Below are 27,724 nucleotides of genomic sequence, written 5' to 3' on the forward strand. Positions count from 1 at the left end.
GTGAATATCGCTATACTTACCTCCCCTGGCGTGGTCTCTGCAGCTCCCCGGCTTCTCCACAGTCTCCCTGCCTTCAGCGGTCACGTGGTACCGCTCATTACACTCATGAATATGCACATATTCATGAGTTTAGTGAGCGGTACCATGTGACCGCTGAAGGCAGGAAGGGAGACCGTGGAGAAGCGGGGGAGCTGCAGAGACCGCGCCAGGGGAGGTAAGTATGATCTGACATCCCGGCTCCCCCTCCCCCGCCGACCCCCAGGTATATGACTCATGTATAAGCCGAGAGGGGGACTTTCAGCCCCAAAAAATGGGCTGAAAATCTCAGCTTATACACGAGTATATACGGTAATTTGATTATTGTCGAGGTTAATTCCTCCATCAGCATTATCTCACTCATTTTAGCAAACCATAGGGAAATTGTTGGGATAGTGTCTTTTTTTCCACAACAAAGGAATGCACGCTCTAGCAGATGCAAATAAGTGTTTCAATATAGAATTTTTGTAGGTTTTAAAAGGGTTGTCACTGTGATGGAGAAGGACGAGAGCCGGATTTAGGTCTGTGATAAGATTTGTGATTTTACCTATCACTACTTCAACTTTTCCCAGAAAGGGGAGAGAAGCTTACAAGACCAGAAAATATGCATTTGGTCTCCATCTTCCTCCCCACATCTCCAGTGCCATAGGACTGGCATCAGGGAATATCTCGTGCAGGCGAGTTAGGACTCTATACCATTGAGATAACAGTTTGTAACCAGCCTCGTGGAAGCGCCAACTAATAGACGATTTGTGCATTAAATTACATATACGTTTCCACTGATCCTTCATCAGAGTTTGGCCTAAATCATTCTCCCATTGAGTTTGGAAATGTGTTTTGAGTTGCTCCATGGGATCGATCAGAAGGGAGTAGGAGAAAGACAAGGTGTGCCTCATGGGGTCTGTTTTCGTGCACTCTTCCTCGAACATATTTTTTTCATTTTTGTAGTAGACTCTAGATGGAAAGAGTGCAAGAAATGAGATAGCTGACCAGCTCTCCAGAAACCCAAAGAGTAGGGGGCGAAAAGACCTCGAAGGCATTCCTTTAATGGCCATTCGTTTCCCATTCCGAAATGGGACACTCCGAAACAACCGTTATTAAACTAAGAATGGAATACTTCCCCAGGGGAAGAGTGGATTGCCCAATATAAGATACATGGAGGAGGCCTGTGGTATGATCGATGACCGTACTATAGGATTATTGCAGCAAGCAAGGGTAGCTCCAATAGTAGGGTGTGTCTTAAGAACATTAACTACAGAAAGGTCCAACCAGGGAATAGTGGTTAGAGCAGTGTTTCTCAACTCCAGTCCTCAAGACCCACCAACAAGTCATGTTTTCAGGATTTCCTTAGTATTGCACAGGTGATGCTATTAATGCTTGAGCAGGTGATGAAATTATCACCTGTGCAATACTAAGGAAATCCTGAAAACCTGACCTGTTGGTGGGTCTTGAGGACTGGAGTTGAGAAACACTGGGTTAGAGGGATGTTTGTGAAACTTTGTTCAATCCTGACCCAGGCCTTCTCCATTACATTCCTGCACCAGTCCAAAATTCTACAAAGGTGGGCAGCAATATAATATAATCTGAAATCAGGCAAGGCAACACCCCCAGAGGACTTAGAACAATGCAATGTATTTCTTGCTACACGGGGAGGCTTACCAGACCAGATAAACTTCATTTGAGCTGTGGCAAGATCTTTAAAGAAGGACAAGGGGACAGGAATTGGGAGGGCCTGGATAACATACAGGATTCGAGGGAGAATGTTCATTTTAAATATCGCACTTCTGCCAAACCCTGTAAAGGCATTTCTTGTCCATCTTGAACAATTCTCTTGTAGGATTTGCGCAATTTAGGAAAATTAAGGGAATAAGTTAATTTTGTATCACTTGGTAATAATATCCCTAGATACTTTATCGCGGTTGTTACAGAACCACTCAGCACCCAGGATATGTTGTGCAGTTATATGTATATATAATAGGTTCCATGTGAGATGCATGTCCCTAATGTATCAGCAGTGTCCGCCCTCCCCCCACCTTTGTAATTCCCACAGTAAAACTCTGCATGCTCCGGCCACCTGCGGCTTTTGTAATGCATGTCTAGCCTGATGCTTGTTTATTGGCCGGCCCTCTGTATCTGTGCGATATATTCTGTGTCCTGTGAGTAAAGTGTTGTCAGACTGGAAATACATGGAGAAGCAGTGATCTTTTATATGCGCCCATGCACTCAGAGGAATTCCAGCCAGCGTCATTCATTCAGACTCCAGCCAACGCAGAGCAGACCTCCGAAAACACGGGGTGGTACTGAAAGAGGTACCCCAGCTTGGAAGACCCCGTTACAGCAGTCTTGGCCCATTTAAAACTAAAAGCTGCTTTTAAGGGTGCCACTATAGACTGAGGATTATTGATGTTCAGGGTTTCCGATTTGGCAAAATTGATTTTAAAATTAGAGAGGTCGTTATATGTACTGAACTCCGCCATTACAGTAGGGCAAAGATTTGGCTGGTTTGTTCATGAAAAAAAGCAGATCATCCGCATGGGCCGCAATTTTACATGGAGAACCCCGAACACAAGGACCCTCAATATTCTTATTAGACCGGATTTTCCTCAGAAATGGTTCTAGTGTAAAGGTACTGTCACACTTAGCAATGCACCAGCGATCCCGACCAGCGATATGACGCGATCAGGATCGCTGGTACATCGCTAAGTGGTCGCTAGTGAGCTGCCACACAGGCAGATCTCACCAGCGACATCGCTGGGGATGGGGGTCGCTACTTACCTGTCACACCAGGCGATCCTGCGTCCTCCCGCCCGGCTCGTCGCTCGTCTCTACACAGGAAGCGCCGCAGGAAGCTGACGACGAGAAACAGTCCTGGACGTTCTCGCGCGATCAGCGATAATCAGCGGGGGAGCGGGTCGCAGGTAAGTATCAGACACAGCGATATCGCTAGCAATATCGCTATAACGTCACAAGTTATAGCGATATTGCTAGCGATATCGCTTAGTGTGACAGGCCCTTAAGAATGAAGATCAGAGGAGATAAATGGACATCCCTGAGACATACCACTGCGTATAACAAACTCTTTGGAGAATGCCCCATTCACTTTTACATTGGCAAATGGCTTTGAGTATAATGCTGATATCCAGCGTAACATGTTGGATTTTAGGCCTAGTCTCTGAAGGGTCTCATTCATAAAAACCCAGTTCACTCTATCGAATGCATTCTCTGCATCGGTAGACAGTAGCATAAGAGGTTGACATTTAATTCTGGCTCTACGTATTAGGTTCAATGCCTTGGTTGTGTTGTCCCTAGCTTCTCTTCCCCTCATGAAACCCGCCTGATCTCGTGGGATAATCCATGTGAAAAGCGGAGACAATCTGGATGCAAGCATTTTTGCAACCTGCTTAATATCCACGTTGAGCAGGGATATAGGCCTATAACATGCACATTGTGCTAGGTCTTTCCCCTCCTTATGTCTTACTGATATGTGGGCTCGCAGGGAGTCTCCTGGGAGAGCAGAGCCTTTAGATATCGCATTAAGGCTAGTGATCAGATGAGGAGAGAGAGATCCCAAGAACAATTTATAGTAGGCCAGTGAAAATCCATCTCAGCCCGGGGCCTTTGCTAACTTGGTTTCTTTTACAGCGGCCCACAGTTCCTCTATAGAAAAAGGCAACTCTAAGGAAGCTATGTCAGTGTCGGACAGGGAGAGAAGGCCAGACTTATGTATTTCTGGATACGTGATGTTAGCATTTTGTGTGGCGGGGTTAGTCGAGTCTACAGAGTACAGAGAAGTGTAAGGGTTTTAAACGTATCTGCAATGTCAGGCTGCAGGTGTTTGCGTTGTTGTGATTGATGATGGATGGGATATAGGTGTTAGCTCTCTGTGTTCTCAGAGCTCTGGCTAAGGGCTTCCCACTTTTGTTGCCATGTTCATAATAATGAGGACGGCATCTGGTGAGATCAGCTTTTGCTTTATGTATGAGTAGGGAGCGTAACGATTCACGTTTTATTATAAATGACTTTCTGATATCGTCTGACGGGTGAAGTTTATGTGATCTTTCTAGGTTTTAAATCTCTCCCAAGAGACCAGTGATCTCCTGAGCGCGTTCTCGCTTTTTACGAGCGCCATGCTTAATGAGAAATCCCCTAATTACACACTTGTGCGCCTCCCACACAATACAGGGGTCCGCAGCATTAAGTGGAATGTATGTGTCAAGGGACTCCTGTAGTTCAGTTCTCACAATAGGGTTGTCTAAAAGAGATGCATTCAGACGCCATTGGCACTGTTTTACGCTAAAGGCCGGAATAGCGACTGACACTTACCAACGCATGATCTGAAAAGATGATATTATCTATATTTGCTTTTTGAAGCAGGGGTAAGTCCTGGTGTCTCAGCAAAAAATAGTCAATTCTTGTGTAAACATCGTGGGCATATGAGTAAAAGGAATAATCCCTGTCTGCTGGGATTAGTAGAGTCTACTAACTGGTGGTCCTGCAAACATTTCTGTATGCATCTTTGCGTGGGACGTGAGAGGGAATGCACTCCCTTAGAATTATCTATAGATGGGTCGAGGGCGGTGTTAAAGTCACCCCCAACAATCTGACTACCCTCAATGAATACCGCTAGCTGTTGTAGATAAGTGTGGAGTGCTTTGTCCTGACTAACATTGGTTAGATATAGGGAGGCAAATGTGACCCTAATACCATTACCATTAGCAGACGGCCCTCTCCATCAGTGTGAGACTCCGTGAACCTCCATGGGACTGACCGTGAGATGAGGATACAAGAACCTCTGGATTTAGAATCGGGTGAGGGGCTGTGGTAAACCGTGGGGAACCTATGACTCGAGATCTTGTAGGGTTTGTTTTGACAAAAATGGGTTTCCTGTAGAAACGCTACATCTATCTTTTGTTTATATAAAAGATTGAGTAAGATAGACCTTTTCTCAGGGCTATACCACCAAAAGAGAACAAAAAAGGAGCAAAAAGATCCAAAAATACAAATTTTATTTCAATAAATACAAAAGTATCATATTAACACTATATAATGCACATAAGAGATACAGAGCACATATAAAGAGGTAAATACCTCACCTGGATGGACAAAAAAGCATTATTGTGGATAAGAAAAATTGTATAGGGTCACAACATATAGGCCAAACACAGCATGAACTCATGTAGTGCAGATCCCAATTATGCACCATATAAGGGGATATAGAAACATTATTCCTTCGTAAGCAAAAACTTTTGCTCATATGATATTCATCCCCCTAGTGCACCAGATGGGAAGGAGTATAAATCCCATGTGGTATAAATAAACATCACAACATTCACAGTACATATAGTGTAAATATACCTGTCGTCATGCTGCCACCTAGTTGTAGACCCGTAATGCACCCCGACGCGCGTTTCACCGCCTCTGCAGTTTCATCAGGAGGTATGTAAGCATCATAACTGACCCCTTTAAATAGCCCCTGCATGTGTCTCTGAATATCCACAGCTGTGTGCGGCGCATCATCGCCATGTTGTGACGCGGTGAGGGGGGCGGCGCTCAGGGCGCGCGTCACCAGATCACACGATCCGGTCATATGACCGGGCATGTAACCTAGCGACGCGACACCCACTAGAACGCCGACCGCCTCACCGCAGCACAGCGCATGCGCGGTGTGCGCTCAAGCCCGTGATCACAGAGAGACCCATAATAGAGCCCCAGATGACCAAAATACTGGAGGCCAGATGTCACGCACGAATATCCCTGCCAAAAAGGGCTAGATGTCTGCTATATAGCTGGATTATTCAGTTCTAATTAAATACCCATCCCACAAATAGAGAAAGCCAGCAAAATCAATCAAAATAGGTAGATACATAATTATTACTAAAAAAATAGATCTAAATGAACAGACAGGATATATCAAAGATAGTAATAATAGATCAGTGCTTAACAAAAAAACATCAATGCGAATCATACTATTATATATACATATGCCAGAATATTATATAGTATCTATTAATATCAAATCACCGTATTAACAGAATACATAGCACATATAGGTAGACAGTCACTTAGAACATCATAAAGGATTACAATTGACATACTGCCCATATATATATGCAGCACCCATCATATAATAACTCTCCATAGTGAAGAAATATTTTGCCCAGATAGACATTCATAAAGAATGCCATAGAATCATAGAATCGTAGAGTTGGAAGGGACCTCCTGGGCCATCTGGTCCAACCCCCTGCTCAAAGCAGGATTCACTAAATCATCCCAGTCAGATGTCTGTCCAGCCTCTGTTTGAAGACTTCCATTGAAGGAGAACTCACCACTTCTCGTGGCAGCCTGTTCCACTCATTGATCACTCTGTCAAAAAAAAATTTCTAATATCTAATCTGTGTCTCCTCCCATTTAGTTTCATCCCATTGCTTCTAGTCTTTCCTTGTGCAAATGAGAATAAAGTTGATCCTTCTACAATGTGACAGCCCTTTAGATATTTGTAGACAGCTATTAAGTCTCCTCTCAGTCTTCTCTTTTGCAAACTAAACATTCCCAAATCCTGCAACCTTTCCTCATAAGACAGGGTTTGCAGACCGGTCACCATTCTGGTCGCTCTTTTCTGAACTTGCTCCAGTTTGTTGATGTCTTTTTTAAAATGTGGTGTCCAAAACTGGACACAATATTCCAGATGAGGTCTGACCAAAGAGGAGTAGAGGGAAATAATGACTTCACGTGATCTAGACTGTATGCTTCTGTTGATACATCCTAGAATTGCATTTGCCTTTTTTGCTGCTGCATCACACTGTTGACTCATATTCAGTCTGTGATCTATTAGTATACCCAAGTCTTTTTCACATGTGCTGTTGCTTAGGCCTATTCCTCCCATTCTGTATATGCTTTTTTCATTTTTATTGCCCAGATGTAGTACTTTGCATTTCTCCCTGTTAAAAACCATTCTGTTAGTTGCTGCCCACTTCTCCAGTTTATTTAAATCTTTTTGAATCCTCTCTCTCTCTTCTCTAGTATTAGCTATCCCTCCTAGCTTTGTGTCATCAGCAAATTTAATCAGTTTACCCTCAATTCCTTCATCTAAATCGTTGATAAAGATGTTGAACAATACAGGGCCTAGGACAGAGCCCTGTGGTACCCCACTTGAGATATTCTTCCAACTGGATGTGCAGCCATTTACGACCACTCTTTGGGTCCGATCACTAAGCCAGTTATGAATCCACCTAACAGTTGCCTTGTCCATTCCATACTTAGTCATTTTTTCAATAAGGATTTTATGAGAGACTTTGTCAAATGCTTTGCTGAAGTCAAGATATACTATATCTACAGCATTTCCTTGATCCACCCAATCAGTGATACCGTCATAGAAGGAAATTAAGTTAGTCTGACATGACTTATTAGTTACAAACCCATGCTGACTCTGTTTAATCACTTCATTCTTATCCAGGTATTGACATACATGTTGTTTAATAATTTGTTCAAAGATCTTTCCTGGTATAGAAGTCAGACTCACTAGCCTATAGTTGCCTAGGTCCACCTTCTTCCCCTTTTTGAAGATAGGAACAACATTTGCTCTTCTCCAGTCTTCTGGCACTTCTCCTGTTCTCCAAGAATTTTCAAAGATTATGGAGAGGGGTTCACAAATTTCTTCTGCTATCTCCTTCAGTACTCTGGGGTGTAATTCATCTGGTCCTGGAGACTTGAATTCATTTAGGTTAGCTAAGTGTTTCCTCACTATCTTTCTGTTTATAGATATCCTGGATTCTTCTATTCCCTTAATAGGACAGTGAAGAACAGTTGATGTTACATTTCCTTTCTGAGAGAAAACAGATGCAAAATAGGAATTTAAAAGTTCAGCCTTCTCAACATCCTGTCTTACCATTTCATCATTTTCATCCTGTAAAAATCCTATAGCATCTTTGACTTTTTTTTTACTTTTGACATATCCCCAAAATCCTTTATTATTGCTTTTGACATCTCTTGCAAGCCTCAATTCATTTTCAGCTTTAGATAATCTGATTTGTGCCCTGCAGGTTCTGCAAACAGCATTATATTCTTCTTTAGATATGCCTCCCTCTTTCCATTTTATAAACATTTTTTTCTTCCTTTTTAGCGTGTGCTTAAGTTCTGTGTTCATCCATTCTGGTTTCCTTAAATGCTTCCTATTCTTCCCTCTTTTCGGAATTGTTAACAACTGTGCTTTGAGAATTTCATTTTTCAAGATTTCCCATCCTTCCTGGACATTTTTGTCTTTAAGGATATCCAGCCATTGGATCCCTCCAATTCTCTTTATGTGCATCTAGGCACATAAGTGGAATTAATATGTAGAATACTGCAATTGTCAAAAAGTTACAAATCATCATGTATACCCATATAGATGTATGTACCCATCACATAACAAATCCCCATATTGTGGAAATATACGGCATAAACAAATAGATATTCACAAAATAGGTCACAAAAGCTCATAATTGGCATTAATACCCAAATGTATAAAATATCACGATTGTCAAAAATTACAAATATTCATATGTATCACACTGATCATTTGTGAAGAAATCCTTCAATAACAGGAATTCCAGATGGTTACCCAGGATATTCATTCCTCCGGCTTTCTCATCAGAAGACACATCCCGTCTACTAGATCCATATATCGATCTCTAAACGGGAGGGTAAATATTACATGAGTAAACATGCAAAAGTCTAGGGGTCAAAGCCCAAATGTGCCAATAAAGCTAAACATAGAAGATAAAAAGAAGACTATATACAATAAAATTCGCGCTTACTTAAAGAAAGGACTTGAACCTCAATGTTTCGTTTAGGCCCTTCGGGGCACATGTATCTAAAATAACCATCCATTTGGTTTCTCTTTTGAGTAACTCCTTCTTATAATCTCCTCCCCGAATTCCTAGCTGTACCCTATCTATGCCCTTCACTTTAAGAAATTTGGGATTGCTATTATGACACAACCAAAAGTGTCTTGGTATGGTTTTAAGAATCGACAGATCCTCCACCGTGGCCGCATTTTTAATATCCCTCACGTGTTCTAAAATCCTAGTTTTTAAATGTCTAGTTGTCATTCCGATGTAAAATAAATTTACACGGACAATAGGCATAATACACTGCCATATCTGTAGTGCATGTAATGTGGTGAGTGATTGTGTACGTTCTTGTGGCCTCGCTGTTATCAAATGAAAACGTTCTCTCTACATAATTACATGCTGAGCAGTTTCCTCACTGGAAACATCCCCATTGGGGACCTTCTCTCTCTGAAAAAAACGACTTCTGTGGGGCCACATGGGATTTATACTCCTTCCCACCTGGTGCACTAGGGGGATGAATATCATATGAGCAAAAGTTTTTGCTTATGAAGGAACTAGATTAAGGCCCGATGCTATCACATCGGGAGGATAGTGACACACCTCTTGCCATGTTAACCCTCAACACACACACCTCCTCAACACACACTCCTCTCACCTTTCACCATCTCCACTCACGTCCCCCCCTCTTTCACGCCACATACGACCCTTTCTCTCACTCCGTCTCTCATACTCACGCCGTCATCGCCGCTGCTCCACGATCCCCGACATCTTCTTCCGCCGGCGCCATCCTGGATCCAGACGTTGTCCACGCCGGCGACATGTTCTTGCGGCGATGCCATCTTGAGTATCGTGAAATCCCGCGATACTCAAGCTGGCGTCGCCGCAAGAACATGTCGCCGGCGTGGACGATATCGGGATCCAAAATGGCGTCGGCGAAATCTCACGAGGACGATGTCGGGATCCGAAATGGCGTCGGCGAAATCTCGCGAGATTTCGCGGACGCCATTTTGGATCCCGACGTCATCCACGCCGGCAACATGTTCTTGCGGCGACACCATCTTGAGTATCGCGGGATTTCACGATACTCAAGATGGCATCGCCGCCAGAACATGTCGCCGGCGTGGACAACGTCTGGATCCAGGAAGGAGCGCACTTTTTAACATGGCAGCACACAACTGACAGCGCATTGTTTCCTGCACGCGGCGATTCTCATAGCTCCACATGTCTGAAGAAGGTCCATTATAGAGACCGAAACGTTACGTATATATTGAATGTACATCATGTGGATTACTAAGCTGTGAATAATAAAAAGGAACTTCTATTTTTTGCATTTGGGAGTGCCGGATTTTTTCCTATATGGTATATTGGGACTGGTATCCTGTTCTGAGCACCCCTCATCTATTTTCGGAGTGACATGTCTTTTTGTCATACTGGATCCAGGATGGCGCCGGCGGAAGAAGTTGTCGGGGATTGTGGAGCAGCGGCGATGACGGTGTGAGTATGAGAGACGGAGTGAGAGAAAGTGTCGTATGTGGAGTGAAAGAGGGGGGGACGTGAGTGGAGATGGTGAAAGGTGAGAGGAGTGTGTGTTGAGGAGGAGTGGTGTGTTGAGGGTTAACATGGCAAGAGGTGTGCTGTGACGTCACCAGTTACAACTGGACGGAAGTTGTTACAACCCGGAAGCTGCTTAGGGCATTTATTATTATAGATAATGTTTCTATATCCCCTTATATGGTGCATAATTGGGATCTGCACTACATGAGTTCATGCTGTGTTTGGCCTATATGTTGTGACCCTACACAATTTTTCTTATCCACAATAATGCTTTTTTGTCCATCCAGTTGAGGTATTTACCTCTTTATATGTACTCTGTATCTCTTATGTGCATTATATAGTGTTAATATGATACTTTTGTATTTATTGAAATAAAATTTGTATTTTTGGATCTTTTTGCTCCTTTTTTGTTCTCTTTTGGTGGTATGTATTGATTCTGGAGGGATCACTGTTCAATTTTTCCATGATATGAGGTTTAAAGTGTTTGGATTGTCTTTTCTCAGGGCTATGTAGGCCTTTGACATTTAAGGAGCCGATTGTAAGTTCCGATTGATGCTCTGGCGGCATTATAATATTGCGTTGGGACAAGCATTCGGTTACAGAAGGGGTAAGGTATAAACACGAGGGAGAGATACACTATCAGAAGATGAATGAGTAGGAGTGAGGGAAAAGAAGAGAGAAAGACGAAAGGTGAGTGAGAAAATAAAGGATATTAGAATAGACACCCCACCAACTATGGGGTAGATTATACAAACAGAAAGACGAACAAAGAAAAGAACAAAGCTATCGCTAATTACCCAGGCAAAAATCCTGGGCAGCCTCCAATCTCTTGGAAGCAAGGGGAGGGGGCAAACCGCGGTAGACAACTGAACAGGGGGGAATGGTGCTGGACAACACCGGACATCTTAGTTAAAACATTGAGCCAAAACCACATCCCACCCACCCGCCACTTGGGGAAATCCCGCACGAGGTGAGGGGAGGTACGATCATTTAACTCAGTGCTATAATGTCTAATCCTTGAAAACTAAAATGAAACAGCATCAATATTGCATGTAGAGTAAATACCCAAAAACATAGGAATTAACCACACATTATATACATAGTACTAAACTTAGTCAAGTTGGATCTTGAGAAGAACGGTCACGACGTCTTGGACGGGGACATTGCTGCAGAGGAGGGTATCAGTCGGTTACAAGCCAGTTGGGGATGGGAATCGGATCCTAGCCCAAAAAGTTGAAGAGCGCGGGCAAATCTGCATACCTTTTGAGAAAAAAAAGTTGCTCTTTCCTTTTTTACAATGAGGTGAAAGGGGTGTCCGCATCTGTAGGTGGCTCCAATTTCTCATATCTTTGGAAGCAGAGGCTGCAGGAAACGACTCATATAGAGGGTACGACCAGAGACATCCGTAAAGAGTTTGACCTCTGCACCTTCCATAGTTATGGAGTTGGCCGACCAAGCACAGCGAAGAATATCTTCCTCATCTATGAAGTAGTGAAGTCTGCACAATATGTCTCTTGTGTTGGTACGGTGTAACGGGCCCATTCTAGTGACTCTGTGAACTCTATCATGTATGATGCATCCAGAGGCCTCTTGGTGACCATATTGATAAGGGTAGTGATAAGCATCTTAATGTCTTCCTGGCCTGTATTCTCCGGCATCCCCTTATTATGTATATTGTTTCTCTGTCCCCTGTTTTCTTGATCGTCATGGAAAAGAGTCAGATTTTGTATCTGCGAGTCAAGACTCTCATGTTTGGTCTCTATCATGTGGAACTGGTTGGAAAGGTCCTTTGAGGATTCCTCAGTTGTTGATATCCTGCATGATAGCTGGTTAATGTCCTCTCGTATGGAATCAATAGCCTGTTGATGTGAAGCTTCAATCCTCTGAGCCAGAGAGTCCATATCCTGCTTTGATGGTAAAGCTTGTATTAATTCCTGTAATATTTGAAGGTAGAAGTGACACTGTGGGTCATATGAGGGGTATCTCGGGACCATTTTGTGATTCCCTTTGAGCCAGCAGTTGATTTAGGCATTGGTGTAATTTTAGGCAAAGAGGGGTTAGGTTAGCAATGTCCAAAGTATTACGTAAGAAAAAACGTCCAATTGTATTGCTCTGTGATCCTTCAGAGCGTGTGGCTAAGGCCGGTTTCACATTTGCATTAAAGGCTGCATCGTCGGCCTGCGCACGACCGCCGCTAAGCCCCGCCCCCTACCGCGCCTCTGCCGGTAGCTCCGCCTCCGGGCGCATGACGCTGCATGCGTCCCCTATCTTTATCACTGAGGACGCAGGCCGTGCGCAGTATGCGTTTGGCAGCGCCTGCATCCTTTTGACGGTGCGCCGAGCGCAACCAAATTGCAACAGGTTGCGTTTGGCGCTGGTCGTCGCACCGTCAAAAGGACGCAGGCGCCGCCAAAACGCATACTGCGCACGGCCTGTGTCCTTAGTGATAAAGAGTGATAAAGATAGGGGACGCATGACGCATGCAGGAGTTGAGGAGGCCCTGGATCGGCTGAGGGCGGCAGCACTGGCACAGCCACCTGGATGGCTGGATTGTTGCCAGGTCCCTCCGGGCAGGCCGAGGTGAGGGAGCGCCGATTGAGGCGGGTGAGGCCTCCGGAACGGCTCTCACCCGACACTGCTCCCCGGGCCTCGCGTCGCCGCAGGAGCCCCTCCCGGGACCATCCAGGTCGTGCGACGCGCAATCCTCCCTCCAGCGCGTCCCGACCTGGGAGGAATCCTCAGGTGCGGCGAGGCCCCACACCGGGCGTCGCACTTCCCCGGCTGCTTCGGGGGGCCACAGCGGTGACTGGCACGCCTTGCGGCCTGCCTCCACTGCAAAGAGGTCATCGTCCGCCAGCAGGGCCAGTTACGTCATCCCCCAGCAGTGTGGGGGCATCGGTTTCTGCGGGGGGCGCCGCTGCGCCTGCTCTGGACATGGAGACCAGGACTACTAGCCCTGCCGGTGCGGCACAAGCGGTATGCAGCACGACGGGGCTGGCGCCTGCTGCAATCGGGGATGGAGGCAGTAGGACAGTTTCGGGCTCCCAATCATCGTGGGGGGCTATGGATACCCAGCTTCAACAGGATGGCACACTGGCAGGAGCCTTCGGCAGGGTGAGCCAGGCAGCATCAATGTCCAGGGTCCTGCAGGCTGGATCCTTTCAGGGGCTCAGGCCTCTCACCCCGGTCCTCTCTGTGGGGAGCTTCGGGGGTCAGCAACGCGCCGGCGAGGCCGTCGCCGGGAGGCGTGAAGTTCTTGGTGCATCGGGGGATCCAGGCTTTCCGGCTGGAGGGCACACAGCCCCCTCGCAGCCTGGTATGTTTCCGTGTCCACTGTTTGTCACCCGCTTTTGTCTTCATCAGTGGTAGAAAGGGGGCCCTTGGCGGAAGCTAGTAGTGTCGGGGTGGGGGCGTGGTTGAGTGGTCTAGGTTCGGCTGGGGTGTGAGTGATATGCTTGCGGATGTGCGTAGTTTGCTGTCACGCTTGGAGCGGGGCTTTGTCGGGCCGTCGCTGGTAGCAGCTTGGGTCGGGTCACAGGTTGGGGGGTCGTCTGGTCAGAGCGGTCTAGAGCTGGGCCCCCGCTCCGGCGAACCAGTGTCCGTGTCAGTACAAACCGAAAAGGAAAAGTAGTGTCATGTGCATTTGGATGATCAGGCGCAGGGCGAGGTGTATATATGCTTTGAAGGCTCGTTGGGTGCTCATTTAAAAAAAGAGGTGAAAGAGCGGATTTGGAAGGACGAGTATGTCGAAATATTTTCTTTGTTGCCTCTTGAGAAATTTAATCTAGACAAGAGCAAGAAAGAGGATAGCAAGAAGGAGGAGGAGGAAAAGCGCAGGTGGCGTTTGATTCCTCAGACGTTTGTGAACTGGCAACAAGCTTTCGCCATTTTGGCAAGCGTTATTGGGGAAAAGGCCCTTGACAATTGTTCAGCGCTGTTTTGTTACCTGGACGCTATAGGGGAGGCTTACAGGGTGTATGGCGGTCAGGCGTGGCTGAGGTATGATGAGCAATTCCGCCAGAGGAAGGCCGTGCGTCCGGCTATTCGCTGGGACCAAAAATATATTGGTTTGTGGATGCGTGTGATAGCCCAAAATAAGTTTCATGGGGGGGCTGGAAGCACCAGCCAGAGTAGCGGCAACTCCAGCTCTACGGGTGGAGGAGATCAAGGGCAGACAGGAACGCACAAGGCGGGGGTGTGCTGGCAATTTAATGACGGCCAGTGTAAGTTCGGGGCGAATTGTAAATTCAAACACCTCTGCTCCAATTGTAACGGCACCTCACATGGAGCGTCAAAGTTTTAAGAAGGGGAAGCCCAGAATCGGGGGTGGAAATTCACAAGGGGGAGACTCCAATGAATCTGGAAAGGATGGTTCCCTATCTAAATAGGTACCCGGATAGGGAAAAAGCGGGGTTGCTGTACGCAGGTTTTAAGGATGGTTTTCGTACTGTATACCTGGTCCTCAGTTTGAAATTCTGCTAGTTTTGAAGAATTTGCGCTCAGCTCTGGAGCACGCCGCGGTTGTTTCCGAGAAACTCAAAAAAGAAGTTTCATTGGGCCGCATGGCGGGCCCTTTCGTTTCCCCTCCTTTTCCAGACTTGGTGGTTTCCCCTTTGGGAGTGGTTCTGAAGGAGCCGAATAGGTTTCAGCTTATTCAGCACTTGTCCTACCCACGGGGGGAGGTCGGTTAATGATGGCATTGATCCGGAGATCTGTTCGGTGGTATACTCTTCGTTCGACGAGGCGGCTCGGTGGGTGCGAAAGTGTGATCGTGGTGCCCTTATGGCGAAAACTGATGTTGAATCCGCTTTTCGTCTGTTACCAGTTCACCCTGATAGCATGAAGCTGCTGGGTTGGGAAGGCAGGTTTTTTGTGGACAGGTTTACCTATGGGTTGTTCGTTGTTCTGTGCGTATTTTGAGGCGTTCAGTTCCTTTCTCGAGTGGGTTGTGTGCGACGTTTCCGGTTTTGACTCGGTTATTCATTATTTGGACGACTTTTTGTGTGTTGGGCCGGCAGATTCATCGCGTTGCTCCAGGATTTTGAAGGCCATTAAGTGGGTGGCCGATCGTTTCGGTGTCCCTTTGGCGCCCGGGAAAACGGAGGGCCCTTGCACGTGTTTGCATTTTTTGGGGATCATCATCGATACAGTGGCGTGGGAGTTCAGGTTGCCCGAGGATAAGCTTGTGGATTTGTGGACTGAAGTGGTCCAAGCGCGCCGTTTGAGAAAAATATCGTTGCGCGATCTTCAGTCGCTGTTGGGGAAGCTTAACTTTGCTTGTCGTGTTATGCCGATGGGTCGAGCTTTTTCACGTAGGCTGGCTAGCACTACTGCGGGGATTCGGGCTCCCCATCATTTTGTTAGGTTGTCGTCGGAGCTCAGGGCTGATTTAGCGGTTTGGGAGTCATTTTTGGAGGAGTACAACGGTCGCTCTTTGGCAATGGTGGAGGTGGTAGGTAACGATGCACTGGATTTGTTTACGGATGCGGCTGGCGGGATTGGTTTTGGTGCCTATTTCAGAGGGCAATGGTGTTCGGCTCAATGGCCTGACGAGTGGATTTCGGCTGGTCTGGTGCACAACATCATGTTGTTGGAGATTTTTCCGATACTAGTGGCGGTGCATTTGTGGGGGCGGGATTTCAGGTACCGGCATGTGCGTTTCAATTGCGACAACATGGGCATCGTGAGCGCGATTATTGGCCTTACCGCGTCGCCCCCTCCAGTTGTTCGAGCTTTACAGCAATTGGTGCTATTATGTTTGTCTTTGAATGCCCATGTGACTGTGACACACGTTCCTGGCGTCAGGAACGAGATATCTGATTCTCTCTCTCGTTCGCAGTGGGATCGTTTTCGTTCTTTTGCTCTGGAAGCAGAGATCAAGGGTCTAACCTGTCCGGAAAAGCTGTGAAGGGTGGCTTACTGGCCGCGGAGTCGCTGATTGAATCTTCACTGGCCCCAAAAACTTGGGAGGCTTACCGGGCAGCGTGGCGGATGTGGGAGGAGGTCCTTACAGCTGGCCAAGCCAGTGGGGCCGGGCTGGATCAGGAGGGAATGTTGTTGTCCTGGTTGGGGCGAGGTGCTAGTGAGGGTTGGTCCTGTGCAAATGTTATGCGCTTATTGGCGGGTTTGTCTTTTGGTTTTCGGTTGCGCGGGAGCAGGGATTTGACGAAAACATTTTTGGTAAAACAGGCGGCAAAGGGTTTCCGCCGTTTTAGAGGCGGGGGGATTTAAGATGGCCAGTATCCTTCAATTTATTAGAGCAATTAGGACGTATTCTGGAGTTGGTTTGTTCAGCTCGATATGAGGTTTTGTTGTTTTGCCTCGCTTTCTCGTTTGCATTTTTGGGGCCTTGCGGGTGGGGGAGCTTGTGCCTCCTAAGAAAGAGTCAATAGGTGGCTAATTGGCCAAGGATGTGGTATTGACCTCACGGGGTGTTGAATTCTGGCTGCGACGGTCCAAGACGGACCAGTCTGGGACAGGCCGCCGAGTGGTGCTGGGTGGCGTGCCTGGTTCCTTGATGTGCCCTGTTCAGTGTTTGCGGAGTTTTTGGGAACTTTGTCCCAGCTTGAGCGGTTCCCTGTTGTGCCACGCAGATGGGGGCAGTTTGTCTCGGTACCAGTTTGGCGCGGTTTTTAAAAAATCCACTCGGTGTTTGGAGTTAGATGATTCCCGCTTTGCCTCTCATTCATTTAGGATCGGAGCGGCGACCGAGGCGGCAGCGTGTGGTCTGGGTCCCTCTTTGATACGGCGCATTGGTGGGTGGAAGTCCAATCGGTATGACAGTTATGTTCGCCCTTAATTTTGGAAAGGGGGGTATGGTTGGACTTGACCATGGGATGAGTAGGAGTCGTGTGGGTTGGTGTTACATTTATGCTGCACGTATATTTTGATGTTAGTGTTGCAATTTTTGTTTCAGGTGCTGAGCTGCTGCTGGTCTGGATTTTTGGTCACTCCTTCATTTATTGGGGAGCATTGCGAGCCAATGTCCGGAACGAAGGCAGACAGCTGGGGATTCCCAGGACCGTGACGGTGGTGCGGTGGCTCGGTTTCAGGGGCCTGGTGTGGCAAAGGGTGTTGCCAGAGATTCACGAATGTGCCCGACTGGACCGTGCACCAGATGTTCTCATTATCCACGCTGGGGGCAACGATCTGGCGGTTCGGCCTTTTCGGGAATTGGTTAAGGATATTAAGCAAGATTGCTTGAGGTTGTGGTTGCTGTACCGGGGGGATCACTATTGTGTGGTCTGAGATTGTTCCACACAGGCGATAGCGGTCTATGAGATCGTTGGAAAAGGTCAATAGGGCCAGGATAAAAGTTAACAGGGCGGTGTCTTCTTTTATTGTTAGGAATGAGGCAGTTGCCGTGCGACATTTTGACTTGGAAAAGGGAGAGGGTGATTTTTGGTTGGCGGACGGTATCCATCTAAATGCGGTGGGTTCCGATATTTGGGCCCTCGCCCTTCATGACAGCATTGAGAGGGCCGTAGCATGGCGGGTCGGGGGGGGTCTCGGGTCGTTGATGTGTTCAAGGCCCCCTCGTTGTGGCAGTTTTGGAGGAGGGGGGAGTCCTTGAAGTCGGTGGAAATTGGTTTGGGAGACTCGGTGTGTAGGGTCTCCTCTGTTAAAAGGTATATTGTTCGTGATCTGGTGAAAGGTGGATGGGGAGTTTTCCGTCAGAAGTGGGCAGATCTCCAAGTAGTTCGTGGACAATATTTCTCGGTGTGCAGGTGCTCCTGAGCCTGTGGGGTAACGGCTGGGAGCAAATGGATGGGGTTTGTTCACAGTATTTTGGACTACTTCACCAAGATCTTGTGGCTTCAAGGACTCCTCCTTCAGTGTTCAAGTCATTGTACTTATGTTATTTATAATACAGTGTTTATTGTTGTTTTGTTGGTTTAATAAGAGGCTGCTGTGGCCATGAAAATTCCAAAGATAAAATTCTCGTGTCCGTGTCTTAGTTGGCGCCGGTATGGGGGGGGTTTCTATGGTCACGCGGGGGTAACGAGGGGAGATGCCAAGATGCTTGGTCTCCCCTGAGGTAAACTACTTGACAATACCAACGTCATGTTCTGCAAAGCCTATGCAAAGTAACTGGCTTCTTACAAAGTTTTTATGATGTTCTCCCAGGGGAGGATAAACTCTCCTCAGCTCAGAAGGCACCAAAGTATCTTCAGGACTTTCAGAGCTAACCTCTGAACTTCTGACGACCAGTCACAGCCTCCCATGAAATTGCAGTGTTCACAGTGCAGCTCCACTCAGACGCTGCTACCGCTGGGGGACATACTATTGCGTCAGAGGTCAGTGTCCCCTGCTTTGAGGTGGGCTCCGGCGGTGAACCCACCTCAAAGCTGTGACATGTCAGCTGTTATAAACAGCTGACATGTGCCCGCAATAGGCGTGAGCGGAATCGCGATCTGCCCACGCCTATTAACTAGTTAAATCCCGTTGTCAAACGCTGACAGCGGGCATTTAACTAGCGCTTCCGGCAGGCAGGCCCAAAATGAGTGCATGATGATCTGAAGAAAATACCAATAATAACCAAATAACAGCAAACGTCGGCACTGAAAAAGTAAGGCTATGTGCACACGCTGCGGATTCACTTGCGGGTTTTTCGGCGCGGATCCGCAGGTAAAGTGACCTGTGGTTTTCCTGCGGATTAGCCTGCGGTTTTGCCCTGCGGTTTCACACCTCTACTATGTTAAACGTGTGAAACCCCTGCGGAATCCGCATAAACAATTGACATGCTGCGGTTTGTAAACCGCAGCAAAACCACGAGGAAAAAAACGCAGCGTGAGCACAGCGGATTTGAAATGCCATAGGCTAACATGGTACTGAACCATGTCTGTGGAACTGCTGCAGATCCGCAGGGCTAAAAACGCTGCGGAAACGCAGCAGAATCCGCAACGTGTGCACATAGCCTAAGGTTTATTACCCAATGTATATCCAAAAATAATGCTAGAACCACCATTATACAAAAATAAGGACAGACCCTAAGAAAAAAACAGATGTGCTTCTGCAACGTTTCGGCATTCACAGGCCTTTTTCAAGCCATATTTGTATGGGAATACATACAAAGAGTTAAAGATAACCAACATTCTGAACATAAAGAGCTTCTCTCCTGTGTGACTGCTCTGATGTTTATTAAGAGTTAATTTTCAAGCAAAATGATTACAACATTAAAAATATAAAAAGGCTTCTTCCCTATGAGACAGTAGCATAGCAGAGGGGGCTGTCGCCCCGGGTCCAGCGCTCTGAGGGGGCCCACCCGGAGCTAGGCTATTGTAACTGTATCGGAGTGCACAGCGCGCCGATAGTTACATTCTGTGAAAGTGTAGTGAGAATCGATCTCCCTGCACTTCCACGCCTGGCCACTATGGGCGCATGAGCAGGCGGAGGGGCCTGATGCCAGCAGTGGGCCCCCCACCCGTCATTGCAGGTTCAACTGTATCGGCTAGATACCAATACAGCTAACCGAATTGATGAGAGAAGAAATGTTACACTTCCTCTCCCTATCAGCATCTGACGTCACAGACACTGACAGGGGGTTGCGATGACATCACTACTCAGTGCTCACTGTCCCGAGATGAGCGGAAGCTTGGAGCAGTAGAGGATCCAGGGGGAAGAGAGACAAGTATTAGATTTTTTTTATGGGCCTGCATTTTATTAGTCTGCCTATGGCGGTGCATTTTATTAGAGTCTGCCAATGGGGGTCTGCATTATACTATAGAGTCTGCCTATGGGGGGCTGATTTATACTATAGTCTGCCTATGGGGGGGTGCATTAAACAATATAGACAGCCTATGAGGGGCTGCATTATACCATATAGAGTCTGCCTATGGGGAGTGCAATATACTATAATGAAGACTATCAGGTGCATTATACTATATGGAGGCCTATGGAGAGTACATTATACTCTATTGAGGACTATCTGGTGCAATATACTATATGGACGTTATCTATGGGGCCACCATACAGTGTTAGAGCCATCAAACAGTTTGGGGGATACCAAGAGGTCTGTATACATACAGTGAGGGGGCATTATACTGTGTATAAGAGAACATCATACTGGGGAACTGTATAGGGGGAGAGTTGGGACATTATTCACTAAGTGGGCACTTATTGCTATAGGGGAACTCAGGTTACTGTGAATGTCAAAGGGGTACACAGGGAAATATAGCTTTCTAGGGGACAAAATGTAGGCACTGTTTTCTAGGGCACTTGCACCTGGCATTACTATATTCTAGAGGTTTGCTTTAGAATTTAGAAGGCATAGAGAACCACACAGAAGGTGCAGTAATAGGGACACATATGGCAGCAGCGGCTCAGCATTGGGGTATCAGCAGGATGAGGAGTTTGTGCAGGTTGGGAAAAGATGGATGTTACAGAACCACTTAGCACCCAGAATATGTTGTGCAGTTATATGTATGGATAATAGGTTCTATGTGAGATGCATGTCCCTAAGGCATCAGCATTCCCCTTCTGTCCGCACTCCCCCCACCTTTGTAATTTCCACAGTAAACATTGGCAGGCTCCGGCCACCTGTGGCTTTTGTAATGCATGTCTGGCCTGCCGCTTTTCTATTGGCCTGCCCTCTATCTGTGTGATATATTCTGTGTCCTGTGAGTAAAGTGTTGTCAGACTGGAAATACATGGCGAAGCAGTGATCTTTTATATGCGCCCATGTAACCCAGGGATTCCAGCCAGCGTCATTCATTCAGACTCCAGCCAACGCAGAGCGGACCTCCGAAAACACGGGGTGGTACTGAAAGAGGTACCCCACTATTAGGATATGTCACCCAGTTGTAATCATGGATACCTGGTTAGGGACCCACTCAGAAGTTTTGCCCCCTGAACCGAAATGCTATCTACACCTCTGTTATGAGACTTTTGTCACAAATAGATATTTTCTTCACAAAACATTTTCCAAATTCTTAACAGAAAATGGTTTCTCACCTGTGTGGGTCCGCTCATGTTTGACAAGACTTGATTTCACAGAAAAACATTTCCCACATTCTAAACATGAAAATGGCTTCTCCCCTGTGTGAGTTCTCTGATGTTTTACAAGACTTGGTTTCTCTATAAAACATTTTCCACATTCCGAACATGAAAATGGCTTCTCCCCTGTGTGAATTCTCTGGTGTATAACAAGATTTGATTTCTTTTTAAAACATTTTCCACATTCTAAACATGAAAATGGCTTGTCCCCTGTGTGAGTTCTCTGATGTATGATAAGATGTGATGCATCTATAAAGCAACTCTCACATTCTGAACATGAAAATGGCTTCTCCCCTGTATGAGTTCTCTGATGTTTGTAAAGACTTGATTTCTGTGTAAAACATTTCCCACATTCTGAACATGAAAAAGGCTTCTCCCCTGTGTGAATTCTCTGATGTATAACAAGATTTGATTTCTTTCTAAAACATTTTCCACATTCTAAACACGAAAATGGCTTGTCCCCTGTGTGAATTTTCTGATGTTTGAGAAGATTTGATTTCCCTGTAAAACATTTTCCACATTCTGAACATGAAAAAGGCTTCTCCCCTGTGTGAGTTCTCAGGTGTATACCAAGATCTGATTTCTGATTAAAATATTTCCCACATTCTGAACATGAAAATGGCTTCTCCCCTGTGTGAGTTCTCTGATGGTAGACAAGACTTGATTGCTGTGTAAAACATTTCCCACATTCTGAACATACAAATGGTTTGTTCCCTGTGTGGGTTCTCTGATGTCTATCAAAATTTGATTTCTTCTTAAAACATTTCCCACACTTGGAACAAGAATAGTTATTTTCTACTGTGTGAAATTTTTGATGTTTAAGAAGAGATTGTTCTAAAGGAAAACTATTACCATATTCTAAACTGTAAAATGACTTAGTAGTCTGTAATGAATCAGAAGACAGGACCTGATTGAAAGGCTCAGATGAGAGATCATTATTGTGAAGGGATGATGGTATATCTGGAGTAATAGCAGTCACTTTAATTGTATCCTGTGGGATCTCATGATCATCTGTCTTAAAAATTGAAGATGTCAGCTGTCCCTCTGATCTCCTGGTACAGTCATCTGCCAGGAATAAAATCAATTATTAGTTTTGAATAAAATATCCATGACTTATATTTTTGAACATTTCTACTTAAACTGTCAGTAAAAATAGTAAGTTATGTAAAAATATTGATTTTCCAAGACAATGACAGTTCATAGGCGAATAGAAAACCTCATAAGATATATGAGTAGATCGTGGAGCTCAACTGTTTGTTCACTCTGCTTCCCAAATATCGAATAAAAAGCCAAACTGTATTGTAGGCAAAAATAATACCAATAAAAACTCTAGTCATCTGAAAAAAGTCCCCACTCAGGTACATCATCTGTCAGTGGAAAAACAGGTTTCCACATTATTAGGCTAGTTTCACACTAGCGTATCTACACGCAGCGCACGGCGCCGCTACGCCCCGCCCCCTGCCCGCTCCCCTCCGGTCATCTCCTCCCTACTATCGCACACGGCTGCATGCGATCTGCACACCCTATCTTTAGCATAGGGTGTGCAGACCGTGCGCTAGTAGGATTTTTGCGTGCGCTGTGCACTTTTGAAGGTGCGCCGAACGCAGCATGTTGCATTTTGGTGCGCTTGGCGCACCTTCAAAAGTGAGCAGTGCACGCAAAAATCCTACTAGTGCACGGTCTGCGCACCCTATGCTAAAGATAGGGTGCGCAGATCACATGCAGCCGTGTGCGATAGTAGGGAGGAGATGACCGGAGGGGGCGGGCAGGGGGCGGGGCTTAGCGGCGCCGTGCGCTGCTTGTAGATACGCTAGTGTGAAACTAGCCTTAGTGGCTCAAAGTCTTCTGAAAAGCAACATGGCTTCTGTAAACCAATCCAGCAATATCAGCTCTGCCAGAAGGTGCCAGACACAAGCCGGTTCTCCTCTGGTTCAGTCCTCTGTACTCAGCTCCCGGCTTCTGTATTAATCACCTGTTGTGACCCTAGCCTGTTTACTGACTAATCGTGTCTTCTAATTTGGTATTTTCTGCCTTCCTGGTTCTGACCTGGCATCTGTATTGCCACGTTTTTAACACTAAGTTTCGGATTCGGCTTTATAGAAGGCTGCTACTTGCGATATAACACAATTTTATTTCAAAGTACAAAATTAAAGGAATAGTATGATTGCGTACACTTCTGTATATATTAGCATACAAAGTTTATGTATATATAACGTTTAAATACATATAATGATTAAGTACATATAAAGATTAAATGACATATACTCACATCATCACCAAGGAGCTTTTAAACATCATCCATCTGGAATATCAGAAAAGAAACAGCAAGACAGAGAACCCCGGGGAAATTCACAACACTGCATGGGAGTCCCCACTTATGTAGGTATCATAACACTGTACACGTACAAGTACAGATACCCAACTTTCTGCTTCTGCTTTAGTCATGTTTCTCTTGCCTTACATAGTGATTTACACTGTGTAAGGCCCCTGTCACACATAGCGACGCACCAGCGATCCCGACAATGATATGACCTTGTCAGGATCGCTGGTGAGTCGCTACATGATCGCTGGTGAGCTTTCGGGATAAGATAACACAGAGATACCAGGCAAACATCAGACAATGAGCAATAAACCCATAGAATATAAAAGCCCACAAGGATTAGATAAGTCCTCCACAGTTAGAGGTTAAATAAACCTTCATGTTTTACAACAGCAAACATAGGGAAAAATAGAACTGTTTATGAGGTAAAGGCTTTAAGACAATAAGTAAACAGTTCCCAAGATTGTGTCACTATGAGCATTGTCTGTCAGTAAATGTATGACCAGCAATGCTGCTCTGTCATGGTCTGAATGCATTCTGTATATTTCAATATGGACTGAAAATTATCCATTTTTATATTCACTTTACACCATCTCACACAACAGAACAGCAGGTAACAACGTGGCCCAAGCCTAGGGGTCTCTGTTTAAGTCCAAATTCGTGTATATCCTTTAAAGGATGATGAGCAAGGCAATCCCTGGGATATGGAAAATGGGGTAGATAGTGCCAAGCCTGTTCGTAGAAGCCATCTTTTGAGCTGCCAGGTGACCATGAACAGTGCCCCCGATATATTGTGTCTCCAAACTATTCCAGCAAGATTTACATTCAAATAGCTAAATGGCGCTCCTTCTCTTCTTCACCCCGCCATGTGCCCAGGGCATGGACCCTGGGAGGATGTCATGAAATTGATCCAGGCCTTTGACAGTGTACCCCTGCATCTGCTCTACCTGGTGTGTGTCTCCCTCGCATTTACTCCTTGGTTGAGCAAGCTGCCCCTTGCTGTTAGCGTTGTCTTATGGAAATTTTGTCAACATTTTTTCCTTCTGGTATAGCACCATTTTAGTACACCTCTCCACCTCAGGAGGCAGAGATGCAAAGTTCTCCTTGTAGAGTGGGTCTAGCAGGGTGTACAACCAGGACTTTTTTTTGCCAAAATAAATATAATACGAGGGTCACAGGAAGGGCAGCGGTACATGAAGTCTGCCATATGTGCCAAGTTCCCTACAGCCAACACTTTCCTTTCTCCACGATGATGACTACTCCCCATCTCCTCCATCTTTTTCTACTCATTTCCCTCCTCAGCCTATCAATGTAGGAAACTTTTGTACTAGCCTCTGTTGTGCCTTCTCCTCCACCTTCTTATTGTTAGCCAATCAACACTGAGCAGATTAAATGAGGCTGGGCTGGGTAGTATCTCCTTGTCTCTTGTCTTCCTTCATCTCTACCTGGTTTACATGCAAAGCTTCATGTTTGTCAGCAGCGACTGTTTAAGTAGGCACAGATGTGGATTCATTGTGCGGATGAAGGATTGATCACTGGATGCCTTCAGGAAGTGTCAAGCTCAGTTAGAGAAAGTGTGTTCAAGTGACAGCAACGGTCACAGGCAATAGGCTGCTAGGAACAGCGTGATATCCGGTGCCTTGAGGCGTTCTAAGTCTACGGAGCTACAGGGAAAGAAGGACTTCAACTCTCAGAGGCAGGAGTTGAAGGAAATGGGGTGCATTGCTTGCAATGTAGAAGAATTCGTAGTGCTAGCGGAATTAACGAGAGATGCTCTGCCCATACAGAAAACTAGGACTAAAGTTAGGTCCAGCACCTGTGGGAAAGACCTTAACCCGTTGGGCCCTATCCTATACTGTATGTCTGATTGTAATGACCGAAAGCTGCAAAGTAAAAGTTTGACTGTATTCACAAATTCAGAGTCCCCTGGATTGTTTGCTGCGAAAATTCTAGAAGATGGGAAACATGGAGCCAGTGGAGGCCTATGGGCCACAAGTAAGTGTGATGCACCCCACACACAGCAGCACTCCGAGACTGGGACACATTTTGTCTGTAGGGTGCCAGAGTGTGCAGAAGCAGCAGCTCACCAACAACTACCTCGCTCAGTCACGTTACACATGCATGGTACATGTGAGAGCTTGCCAGCCTTCAGAATCTCCACCAGGTTACACCCATTATCACACATCATCATAGTTGGTTGTAGGGTCTGCAGAGAGACACAGACCTGTCTGGTCTGTTATTCCTTTCAATAACTCTGCAGCGGTGTGCGGTTTGTCTCCTAGACAAATTAGCTTCAGCGGAGTCTGTTTCCGCTTTGCTAAGACAGTGCTGCAGAGCTTTCAGCTTCTGACTGATGTGGTCAAACATGCTCTGAGATAGCAAATGAAATATGGTAGATAAGCAGGAGGGGCTGCAGGAACTGGAGTATGAAGTGGAGGAAACCCTGATAGAAGTAGGGCCAGCAATCCTCCGTGGCAGTAGCACATGTGCAATGCCAGGGTGGGACTCAGGCCCAGCCTCCACAATATTCACTCAGTGTGCCATCAGGGAAATGTAGCCTCCCTGAGCACAAGCGATTGTCCACATGTTGTTCGTTAAGTTGACAATCACAATAACCACGTTGGTAAGGGCATGGGTGAGAATAATGGACACGTGCTGATATAACATGGGCACGCCACACCGGCACAAATAGTGATGGCTGGGGACCGAGTAGTGAAGGACCAAATGTGTACACCTGTAGAAGGCCACTTTTTTATTTCTAACTACGTAAATTTCACACAAACCAAGTTCTACAGTATATATGACAAGAGACCTGTAGCAGACCAATTTTTCTTTTTTATTTCAAACAAAATTTCACCCAAATCAAGTTATACAGTATGTATGACAAAAAAAAGTACATATTTGAAGAAAACATATTTGGGGAATTGTACCAGACTAAGATTTTTTTATTTTTATTTTAAAACACCGTAATATTATTAAACAAAGCAAGTTAAACTGTATGGATGACTAATTGAAACAAGAAAGTTTTTCAACATTTTTTTGGACTGTTACATACCAACACAATGTTACAAGAACCACATTTTACAGTTTATGGATGAATCATTGAAACCATAAAAAGATTTGGCACGCTTTTTACTTTTTTTTTTTTTACTCCTACACTCAAAGGCTTGGCAGAATATGCAAAGCCAGGACAAAATTATAAGGAAGATAATGCAGTAACCCTCTTCAGGTGTGAGTTTCTTCTCCTTCCTCAGGAGGCTTAAAAGGACTGCCTCCACCTGTTTCCTGAACCCCGATTCCCAGGTGCCTGGGCTGTAAGTGACCTGGTTACGGGAAGTGCCGGAGCCACCGACACACAGAAATGGGCAATAGAACTTTGTGTCACCTGCAGCATCACCTGCTATCGCATAGGAGGTGGAGAAACCAAAGGACAGTATGATGTCTCATGAATGGTCTCGAGCGACATCAAGGAGCTTCTCATAAGCCCGTTCATTAAACAAGAAGGGTTCAATGCTGCTGCCTTCGTCCTGTGATTAAACCCACCGCATACCAACGATGTTAAGCCTCCAATTTTGAGGAACATGACAACTGGTTCCAGCAGTCAACTGTTGCAGCCTTCAAGGCAAGTGTTCCTCCTCTACTGCCCCCTAGTTGAATGAGATGTGATGAATGGACCTAAACTCTTCTATGGACTCCCATCTCCGCTGCCAGTTGTACGCAGCGACCTAACCTGAGATGACAACTGTTGGTACCTTGTTGCTAGTGGGCCCAATAGCATTTCTCCAGCCCTGGTCCTGGCTCGCCTCCTTGTCTCTTCTGACCACCCTAGGTCCCGCAGATCGCTCACCACTTCCTGGATCCTGACTCTCCCATCCACAGTCCACAAAAACCCCAGCAGTAAAGGCTGCAGCATGGGTTAGTCCTTGGTGGTTCCAGGAAAGCTTACGGCTCCTGCCACCTTTGCTGTTGTGCAAGCTTTCTCTGGCTCCAA

General features: G+C 46.0%; 2 protein-coding genes across 2 annotated transcripts in view; one reads left to right on the forward strand and one right to left on the reverse strand.

The window, feature by feature from the left end:
* The window catches only part of LOC141094286 (uncharacterized), a 1,055,204-nt gene that overhangs the window by 711,032 nt on the left and 316,448 nt on the right, over window positions 1-27,724 (forward strand). The window lies entirely within an intron of this gene.
* The window catches only part of LOC141093962 (uncharacterized), a 162,363-nt gene that overhangs the window by 65,739 nt on the left and 68,900 nt on the right, over window positions 1-27,724 (reverse strand). Inside the window, 1 exon segment of the mRNA XM_073579637.1 lies at window positions 21,372-22,478. Coding sequence (XP_073435738.1) covers window positions 21,372-22,478 — 1,107 coding nt within the window.

This window comes from Dendrobates tinctorius, unplaced genomic scaffold (assembly GCF_039654945.1).
Source record: "Dendrobates tinctorius isolate UK_male_01 unplaced genomic scaffold, ASM3965494v1 ptg000063l, whole genome shotgun sequence".
In the NCBI taxonomy this organism is placed as follows: Eukaryota; Metazoa; Chordata; class Amphibia; order Anura; family Dendrobatidae; genus Dendrobates; species Dendrobates tinctorius.